General features: G+C 30.3%; 1 protein-coding gene across 1 annotated transcript in view; it reads left to right on the forward strand.

Moving 5' to 3' along the window:
• LOC111640690 (uncharacterized protein PFB0765w-like) overlaps nt 1-11,522 on the forward strand; it is a 49,725-nt gene that overhangs the window by 14,419 nt on the left and 23,784 nt on the right. The window contains exons 6-7 of the mRNA XM_023386724.1: nt 76-210; nt 5,023-5,197. Coding sequence (XP_023242492.1) covers nt 76-210; nt 5,023-5,197 — 310 coding nt within the window. The remainder of the gene's footprint in view (nt 1-75; nt 211-5,022; nt 5,198-11,522) is intronic.

Consider the following 11,522-nt stretch of genomic DNA (forward strand, 5'->3'; position numbering starts at 1 on the left):
ATACTGTATTATAAAAAATTAATTATAATGATGGAATTTTTTAAATGATAATTTATTTATTTATTTATTTTACAGGGTAAAATTCCTAGATTAGTAATGCCAACTTTAGGAAAAAACTGTGTTATTGAAAAAAATTATTTAAAATTATCCCGAAGGTTTCCTGTTTCTTTACATACAAAGCAATCGTCTCAAGAACTTCCTTTTAAAAAAGTTAGTTTGTTTTTAAATTAAACTTTAAATTAAATTAAACTTATAAGAATTTATAAACATTTATAGAAAAATTTATGAATTTCTTTCAATTTGAAATTTTTGTGCATATCAAGCTGGACATATTCAATATTTTGTATTATAATTAGAATTAGTTAAAGATTTATTTTATAACTTTTTGCAGATAGATAATTCATGGATAATTTATGTTTAAAAAACAATTTAAAACAGTACTTCTATCATGACTGTGAAATGTTTCTCCTTGTATATATATATATGTATATATATATATATATAGCATCACTTTCTACTATATTGCTAAATAAATGGAAACTAAATATGATGTCATTATCATTTTACATTATTTGCTTTGTTTTTTAATTCTATAGCATACACATCTATTTTATATTAATTAAATGGACATTTCTTTAAAATTAATATTAAATAACTTTCAAGTTAGGAGACAGTAGTTAAATAAGTTTTATTTTAGTATTTATTATTGTTATCATTATCACTTATTTTATAATAATAATTACATCTTAAATGAATTAAATTCTCATTTCCGGATTATTCATAGTGTATTTTGACTAACTATTAATAATTTATATTAATTATTAATAGTTAGCCAAAATATATATAAAAGTATACACTTTTATCTCCAAGAGGGTCAGTGAATGTTATGACAGCAAAGTAGAAAAAAGTTGGTGATGGACAGAAAACAGCAGGCCAGATGTAAACTACCAAAAAGGTGCACAATATGCTGGATGGAAATTGGAACAAAGGTATATACCAGGGGTCGGCAACCTTTTGAGTCGGAAGAGCCAAAATTACAATTTACAAAATTTCAAAGTTTTTAAAGAGCCACAAAATTTTTTCTTGCCAACAATAAATAGTACTCACATAAATAAAGTTTTTTGATAAAAAAACTAATCTATTTATTCATAAGAAAAAATATCTATTTATTCATATATAAGTAGTGTTTTTCACAACAAATTAGATAATAGAAACATCCGACAATGGCGTGTCATGGGGAGGGGTGCGATGAAAAGCGAGTACAAGTGGCTGAGAGATAGAATCGGTGCCGAATCCTCGTTAATCGATTCAGAACGTTTTTTAAATGTTTTTTTTTTTTATAAAATAAATAATATTTGCGTATGGAACTAAAGAGCCGCAGCTTCACATCCAAAGAGCCGTATGTGGCTTGCGAGCCGCAGGTTGCCGACCCCTGGTATATACGTATCTCTGTTGGCTTGACTGGAACAATCCAGTGAATGCAGACACCTCCACTGGCACTATACAAATGGTACCTTGTGTCCTTGATATGGGTTCTTATATTATTGGTTCCCTTGATCCAACATTCTGATTGGTTTTGAATCTTCTTGTGATTTAATTGATTCTTCACCTGTTTTTAAGTGAAATTAGAGACCTTTTCAGATTGTGAGAAAGTACAATATTATCATTAACTCAATCCCAATCGGAGATGATTGCTCATCTTAGGACCCTCATTGTTTTAAATCAGATGGTTTGTATACTTCTCATTGACAGTTAGTGATATTAAGTTTGAATGTTGTTTGTAAATTCTCTGCTGAGAATAGCGAGGTTGAGGCTGAAGTTTTAAATGCAAAAATGTGTACGTCGGACGTTAACCACCACTTTCCTGTAAGTTTAGAAGTTTGACAATGGTGTTTGGATAGTCAGTGGAGTCAAAAGGAAGGGAACTCTTTGAATACATACCAGATATTAACCAGAGGTTAAATAACAAACATCTACAAATTGGACACAAATTTACAAGATTTGTGACAGGACATGGAGATTTTGCGAAATATCATTACAGATTTAATCGTCGAGATGATGAAAACTGTGAGATTTGTGGGGTAAGTGAAATTCCCACGAACATCTTATTTGACTGTATGCAATATGAAAAAAATAAGAAACAAACTAAAATTAGTTTGTAATAAAGAAGGTTACAATTGGCCTATTAGGAAAAGTAGCCTTATAAATAATGTTAACATATATTATTATTTCAATGAATTTATAAAAACAGAACATAAAAATTTCTCTCATAGATCATTGTCAAACTAATGATATCAAATACTTTAATTATATTGTTTTGTTGAGTAATGTAAATAAAATAGAATTGTCGGGTATTAATGTATTGCGGCTATGACCGCGACTATGTAATCATAACTATCTGCAAAGCATATGCAAAGCAGGGTTAATTAAAAGAGGAGTACATCAAGCCAGTAGCATTTAATGCTACAGGTCAGAGGGAGTGCTCCACTAAATGTAATTAAATGTAGTTATGATTATGTAAAAAAAAAAAAAAGTCAGTGGGATTATGCTTGACATTCCAAACACCATTGTCAAACTTCTAGGCTTACAGGAAAGCAGTGCTGAATGTCCGACATATATATTTTTGCGTTTAAAACTTTGGCCTCAACCTCGCTATTGTCTGTCTGACAGGAACAAACAAACAATATTCCTGTTATCATGATGACTGGATGTAAACAATTCAATCAATAAATATATTATATATTTTATTACAAAATTATTAGGGAAGAATGTATATATTAGGTATAGATATATAACTATTGTCGTATATATCTATACCTAATCATACATATATATATATATATAAGTATATTATTAAATAACCTGAAACGCACTATATATAATTATTAAAAATAGCAGATTTATAGTCAGAGTATTTAAGGCAATTGTTTGGCTATGTATCTGTATTAAGGAAAAAGTGTTAAGGTGAATGTCTGGATGTTCTCATCTGCAGGGTGTTATATTAGAAAAATTCCATATATTTTTTTTTAATTAAAATTATTTCCTACTAGCTGCAAGGACCCGCTTCGCTGGGTTTTTAAAAAGTAACAATAGTGAAGATTAAGATAATTACATTATAGCCAATCTTACCCGTTTTCACAGAATGCAAGAATTAGGTCCCCCATTTCCAGACTAATTAGAGAATTTTTACGTTTAGTCAAACGAACTATTTTCAATGTTTCTGGAACATTTACAATCGTTCTATAATCGAACCAATATTCAAATTTTATGTTTGAATTTAATTCGAACAAAACATTCGAAATAGAAAGCCACTTTCAACCACTTTCGGCCTCATATCTCCCGCACCCTTATAGCTATCGAGACACAACCACCCCTATGCACGAATGGAGACTTGGGGCTACCACCATATACAAACACCATTCACGTGCGATGTGTAGTTTTGGCGAAAAAGTGAAATATAGGGACATACATGTCCATTTTTATATAGATATATAGATTTAATTAAGTATTATTTTAATATTTAATATGTTATATATAACATTATGAAGGCATCAATGAATTTTAAAATATTAATTATTATGCAAAGCTTACTTGTGAATTATGGTAATTTAAGAATCAAGGGATGAAGTCATAGGGAGAGGTGGATGTCCAGGTTTCATAGTAACCTGTATTTTCTTCGGAGACTTTGAACCAAATTTTTCATAGTTATTATTTGAGTGATTCAAAGAGTTCAAAAGTTAATAGGGAATACACAGACAGGCATTTTTTTATATATGTGTATATAAAATATGTATATTTATAATGAATCACTATTTAACAATGGATTTCCACCCCCTAATAACAAATCCAAAAATTATTTAAAACTCATAAATTTTAAACAATGAAGATAAATAAAATATATATATAAAGTGAGATAGACATATAAAGGTATAAGTTAAAAGAATAATAGGATATAATGTTAAAATGACAAATACTAAATTATGAATTATATGAAGATGATGACAAACACAGTTAAATTGTTCAAAGTTAAAGTGAAGGTAATGTTTGACTATGGACATATGATCGGCATACCAATTAAAAAAGATTGTTTATCTATAACCCATAGATAAACAATGAAAGGGAGTGAACAAACATGTATTTTCTGGTTTTTGTAGGAACTCTTAATTTTAGCCAGTAACTATTTATTAGTTCATTGAAGAATTTAAAACATAAGATGCACTCAAAATATTTAATTCTTTCATTTAGAAGTGGAAGATTAAGTCAGACTCTAGCAACATTGGGTTATGAATAACAGGTATATTACTAAATTTGTTTAATAAAAAGTAAACTTTGTTAATTTCTTTATTAACTTTGCTAAGTAAGGAGGGTGCAGCAATAGACAGATTGGTAAACAGCAGTCTATTACAGACTAAAAATTTGCAAAGAAAATAGCCCTAAGAACTGTTTTAGAAGAGATTGGGTGACAGAAATACCTTAGTATTCTCCAACAAATTGAAAGAGATTTTACATCAATGTGTAGTGTAGAAGTCAGTTTATTGTCAAAAACTATTCCCAGGTCACTGTATGAGTCTGTTTCACTAATAGAAGTGAAACAGACAAAACATTTTAATGTTCAAGATAGTGTCTATTTTTAAATTGCATATTAGTGTCACTTTCAATGCCTGCTTTGGAAGCTTGGGATATATGAAAAAATCAAATTACAGATTTCAATTTATAAATTCTTATAGTAAATATATTAATGAAATTAAAATATTTTTTTATTAAATTAATCAAAATATCTATAACTGTGAGGCAGATATTTTAATTAATTTAATTATACTTAGGGCTAAAAGCATTTTCTGTAATAATAATATTCTTTTATATTCCTAAATTTTATTTTTACAGAAAATGCTTACAGAAAATTTTTCGTTGAAACATTTCGACAAAAAATTTAATTGACTATTTAAATACAATTATTTATTATTATTAATAATACTGTTTATGGATAGTAAATATTAATTTAAATTATCAATTTTTTTACAGCCAGTTAGTCAAGATTCTATTGCTAGAAACTTAGCAGATAAATATTCTGCTGATATCATAATATCATTAAGTGGATTGAAATTACTTTTAATCAGTCAAAAGTTAGAACCTGATACTGAATGGGAATTGCCCATAGTTGTAATTTCATCAGAATCTGAACAATCAGTTCTTACTGGTAAGAAATAAAACTGATAATTAAAACATAAGTCTATTTTAAATTTAAAACACATAAAGCTCAGATAAATCATTTTACTATTAATGTATGATTGTGTTATAAAAGTACAGTAGACCCCCCTATAACGCGTAGATACATTCCATATTATACGAATTTCACGTTGTAGGAATCCTTAAATACATGAGCCAATCGCAGCCCGACACATGTGAAGTTTACGGACTACAGCTGTTTGAAAGGTTTTCTTCCATAAAATTAATCAATTCTAGACTAATTCGACTCAACATTTCCAAACACGTATAATTCTTTGGGAATAATCAGTATAAACTATGCTATAAACAAAAATTGTAGGATTACTTATTGAGTGTGCACAGTTCGACGTCGCCATTGCTTAAGCTTGTTTTCATCGTGGAGCAGTGCACCAAACGGTGGCCGCAATTTCTGATAAGTTATTTTTCTGCGAAAAATTTGTTGAACTTTGGAGACATCATTAATATAAATAATTTTTATGACCGTTGAGTAAGAAATGTTTCTTTCACAAGAAATGTATAAAATTAGTGCTGTATTAGACTTACAGTAACTAATTTACATACTGTACAGACGATAGTAAACTTAATTTACCTGCCTAAACTCTCTGTAGCATGGCGCTGTACGGCGGAAAGTAGTTCGGCTGCTCGTCCACTATTAGTCCAGATTCGACCAATTCTGTTGCGACACGAGTCAGCAACGACATTTTAAAAGTTCCTTTTAGCGTCCTTATACAAATACTGTTGCAATTTTTTCGCTACGTTATAGGAATCTCCGTTATAGAGGGATCGACTGTACAATACTTGCATCTAGGCAACAAGCTTCAAAATTTATACTGAGTTCATGTTAACTCTAACATGAACTCAGTATCTCTCATCCTCAAAGTTCACTCTGTTTGTTTTTGATGTGAAAAAGCATTGAAAATTTGCTTTTGCAGAAATATTAGAGATGAATGGAAATCAAACTCAAAAGACAAGCATGATGATATTTGGATATGACTATTACTAGTAATAACCACTATTAAAATATTTCATTGCAGCCACGTTAAAGTAAATAAATACTGAAAATCTTTTTAGTGATGGCCACATGACCAATGTGATTAAAGCATTAGCCTATCGATGGATGTATAAGGACAGTTTGGTTAAGGAGACAGAGGAAATTGATTTGCCCAAAATTTTATATACAGTGGTGCCTCGAATAACGGATGCTGCAAACAATGGACTTTCCATTCGGCAGTTAAGTGAGGCAAACAACAAACTTTCTGCAAACAAGTGCGAATGATGTTTCCACTCTTTTACCATTGCCAATGACAATCTGATATTTTTATAATATATTAGCATTATTAGAATATATTATTAATATATCTGAAGTACAGAGCTCCCGTTGGGATTCAGCTTGCTCCCTTGTTTATTACGTACATCACCTTAGTGCAGGATATTTACATTTATTCAAGTGTTGTGCAAATCATGGCTTCTAAAAAAACAGAAAGGTGATTTCAATTGAAACAAAGCAAGAAATCATCAGAAGAAGTGAAAGTTGACAAAAACTTCCTTGTCAAATGGGGAGAAGGTTAGGAGTTTACCAACACTCGCTATCCAAACACAGCTGAGGCCAACAGGATCAATGATCTCTACAATGACACCCTTGCCCGTTATTTCCAACAGATGTTGAAGAGACAGAGAGAAACAGACCACTTTGGACATGTTTTTCAAGAAGCAAGCTGCCAAAAAACAAAGGATGGAACAAGCGGAGTTGACCCTGCAAACTCCGGTAGCCTCTCCTGAATCTGACTCCAATTAAAAAACAATAAAAAGAGACCTGCTGCAATGTTTAAAAAGTCTCTATCTGTATGAATGTGTGAAGAAAGTGTTCCTCCACCTCCTCCTCCCAACATCTGACTACCTGGCATAATTGGTGATTGCTCCATTTTCATTTTATTTTAATGGTACAGTACAGTTATTTTATGCTGCAGAACGAATTATATGTTTTAACATGTATTTCTATGGGAAAATGCATTTCATATAACTGACGTGCACTTGGAACAGATTAAGTACATTATATGAAGCACCACTGTATATGTTACTGTGAATGACCTATATCTGGTGAATGTCAGCATTCACACACTTGTTTCATGTATGTACAAAATATTTGCTAAATATCATTATTTCTCATTTACACCAGCAAATGTCAACATTCATCATGCACTGATGGTGAATGTTGAATAAAAATATTTTTATTATGTTAAGATCCAAAAATGCAACATTTTAATATGTCAAAATAGGAGAAAGCTTAAGTAACAGCACATGTAAATAAACTGTTGAACCTAAAATGAACAGTACATTCTAAATCATTAAAGAAAATAATACAATAATAAACTTACACATAAATTATGTGATTAACGTTATACGATCTTATTTATTACAACAACTTAAACTGTTATGGCACTTTGAATTGCACAATAGTCCCTTGCTTTTACAACTGCATTTATTCATGGAACACTTCTTTTTGTGATGACAGCGTGTATAGCCTTGCCCCACTATTAGCAGCTACAGCTAATTCAAAACGTGGAGGGCAATCCACTTTTCGAATTAGCTGCAGCTGCTTCTCTCAGTGATATTTCTTGAGAAGAAATCTCATCTATGGAAAGTAACTTTTCTTTACAAATTACAAACTGATCTGTTAATGGTGTCTTTTATTCGGATATTGCCGACGCCTTACCGACGACCCCTCTCATNATATATAATTATATATACAGTACCTAATTTATATATAATTAATATATAATTATATGTACAGTACCTAATTTATATATAATTTATATATAATACTGTACAGACGATAGTAAACTCAATTTACCCGCCTAAACTCTCCATAGTGTGGCGCTTGACGGTGGAAAGTAGTTCGGCTGCTCGTCCACTATTGGTCCAGATTCGACCAATCCTGTCGTGACATGAGTCAGCGGTGACGTTTTACGAGTCCCTTTTAGTGTCTTTATACGAATACTGTCGCAGTTTTTTCGCCACATTATAGGAATCTCTGTTACAGGAACCCGCGTTATAGAGGGTCTACTGTAAGTATTAATGCAATGCTAAATGTTTAGTTGTCTAGAGGTTTCTTAATATGATTAAAGGTTTTGCAAGTCATTTTATCTGTCTTCAGATCCTTTCAAGACTGCTCTTTCTTCATTTTTTATTTAAACTTTATTTGAAAGGATCTGAAGATGAAAGAAGTCTTGAAAAAATGTTTAATAATGTAAAAAAAAATTTCTAAACTCCTAAAATTTAGTATTGTATTATTTCTTGTTATAAAATACAGATATTTAAACAATAATATTATATATATTATTGTTTAAATATCTGTAAAGTATATATAAAGTTGAATATATACTTTTCTGTATGAAGAAAAAAACTAATTCAAGTAATGATAAATATACAAGAATTAGTTTCTACACAAAATTATGTAATATATTATGTATTATTGCTGTTTTAATAAATGGATTATTGTAGTTTACAGATATTTCTTAAATTACTATATGTAAATTTACCACATTGATATAAAATAAAATAGCATTTCAACAAAGTAGAATAAAATATATTACCATGGAAATCAACATTTGTTCTTTATTAAAATTAGTTTTTGTAAGCAAAATTTTTGTGCATAAAAGATTAATTTATGTAAGCTTTTGTGGGTGAATGTTACAAGACATGTTACAAGATCATACATTGTCATAGTGTGTGTGACAAAGATGACAGAAATTGTATATACTGTAAGTACAAAAGGAGACAAAGTACAGTATGTATACTCATTAGCACCTCACTTGATTTTAAAATTTGTTAAAAAACTAGTCCATCTTGGTTTGTTTAGATGTCACTTCTGCCCATTGAGTACAACAACTGCTTGATGTTAGCAATGTCATGTACAGACTGTTCATTTATGCTAAAAGTCATCAGGAAGGCTATCACGACTAGAAGGAGTTAAAATATTTAGTAGACTGGAATGATATAATAACTACTTTAATGAAAAACCTTAAATTGTATTTCAGTAAGGTTTTAATTTGAAAAAAAAAAAAAAATTTTACTAACATTTGTGATTTGCAATTGGAGATTTTCAGGTACAGTATTTATTTGATATATATATACTGTATAATTGATGATGAAATGATTGAATCAAACAATGATGTTTTTTGAAAAATTAAACAAAATAAATTCCTGAAATGTATAAAAATAAAAATTAATAGAGGTTCTGAAAATATAAAAGTAAAAAAGTAAACATTTAAAGCTTATATAACTATAACCAAGAAATTTTCATTATACTGTCCTTACATCATGTTGTTATGTCATATTTGGTCACATGATCGTATAAGAATTGCCATGCATATGATATTGTTTTTCTTCTTTAAAATTTATGCAGTGGCTCTTTTTGTCAGATTTAAATATTTTTAATGCTTCTAGTATCTTGATAGTCGGCATGTTTTGATCTCTTGTCGAGGAAGGCATGCATGTTGTTATGCATTGTGTGCATGGCTAGGACAATGTTTTTTTCTTTTTGTCACTATCATGTTTGTGTTTAATTAGTCTTATTTTATGTGGTTTTGTGATGGAATCGATATATTCAAGTTCATAGCCAAATCGGTCATCTTTCAAAGGAACTTTATATGCCCTCAGTATCCTAAGCTTATTAGTCTTATCTTTTCCATTCCTAATGATGGTTATAAGTCTAGAACAGTGGTTCCCAATTAGTTTTTCCTGTATACCACTTCAAGAAAGAGCTCAAACTCGCATATCCCTTATAGCAGAAATTCATATTAATCCACACTAATATTATAAATTTGAAGGTAATTCTGTCTATCTGTCTGTTACCTTTTCACGTCTAAACCGCTGAACAGGTTTTAATAAAATTTTGCACAGAGATAACTTACATGTTGGAGATGGACATGGGCTACATTTTACTGCGAGAAAATATCTTACTTTCACAAGAAAATTTGATATAATGCAGGCGGTATCTTACACAAGAAAATTTGATATAATGCGGCGAAGCTGTGGGTAGATAGCTGGTGATAAATAGAATAAGTTTTTTTTACATTTATTACCTTTAAAATACAATTCTAATAATAATGAAAATAACATAAGATTATTTAATTTTAATGTGACAAATGTTCAAGATTTTCTTTGCACAACTTTGAAAAATCTGGTTGCTTTTTGGTCAGCTTCAGTCTCAAGTCATCTTTGAGTTGAAGTTGGTGACGATGTTTAGTTTTCATGTTTGTCATGGCTAAAAATCTGCTCTCGCAGAGGTATGTTGTGCAAAATGGTAGTAAATATTTTATTGCCGCTTCGCTGACATGATAATAATGATAATTGTACAATTAACACAAATTGTGTTAATTGTACAATTTTTGTTTCTTGCGTAAGAATTTCATTTAGGTATTGTCACAAATGCATTTTTTTGATGAAATTTCGAGAATATTTTTAGTTATAAATAAACGAATTTGTGCATTCGACATCATGTTGTAAATTGCCGAATTTTTGATGGTCCACCCATTATTTTTTTGATTGCTTCATCTCATGCATTTAAATTTTAAATTGACTGATTTTAGATTGCCGCACGTACCCCTTCACACAATTTCGCGTACCCCCAGGGGTATGCGTACCACTAATTGGGAACCATTGGTCTAGAATGACATGGCATATGTTTCTATGTTGATTGTATCAGTTTTCATCTTTAGGGTTCAAGTTGTGAGTGTTGTTGGAAATTGTACTGGCTAAATTCCTGATAATGTTTCTTGTGGTAACTGTGTTGTGGATATTCATTCAAGATGTTCTAATTCTTTGATTGTGTCATAATAATTTGTGAAGCGAGTAAAATCTCTTTCGGTTAAGACCCTAAAAGCTGCAATTTTAAATATATAAGTTGTGGGAGGTTGCCAGTATAAATAAAGGTGCTTGAATTTCCTTTCTTCTGCGATCTCAGAAGAAAGGAAATTCAAGCAAACTCATTATGATAAAATTCAATTTACATTTTATTATTTTTATTGAAACTTATTATTATTATTCATTTTCATCGGGAAAACATTTCAAAGTGTCGTTTCAATTCTATTTATTTATTGGAGTGTTTGTGGATATACGATATTTTTTGTTTTTCCCTCTGGTGTGTACACGAATAAATCGGAAGGTTTTTCGACGCGTGAGCCGGCCACATACAGTTGTCCATGCGAGAAGCACGGATTCTCCAAATTTAGCCCACACACTCGCTGCGATTGTCAGAAGTGCGATATTCCCCATTTTTATATATATTTTTAAAT

The sequence above is a fragment of the Centruroides sculpturatus genome, unplaced genomic scaffold (assembly GCF_000671375.1).
Source record: "Centruroides sculpturatus isolate CEXI.00-Female unplaced genomic scaffold, Cexi_2.0 scaffold1470, whole genome shotgun sequence".
NCBI classification, from domain to species: domain Eukaryota; kingdom Metazoa; phylum Arthropoda; class Arachnida; order Scorpiones; family Buthidae; genus Centruroides; species Centruroides sculpturatus.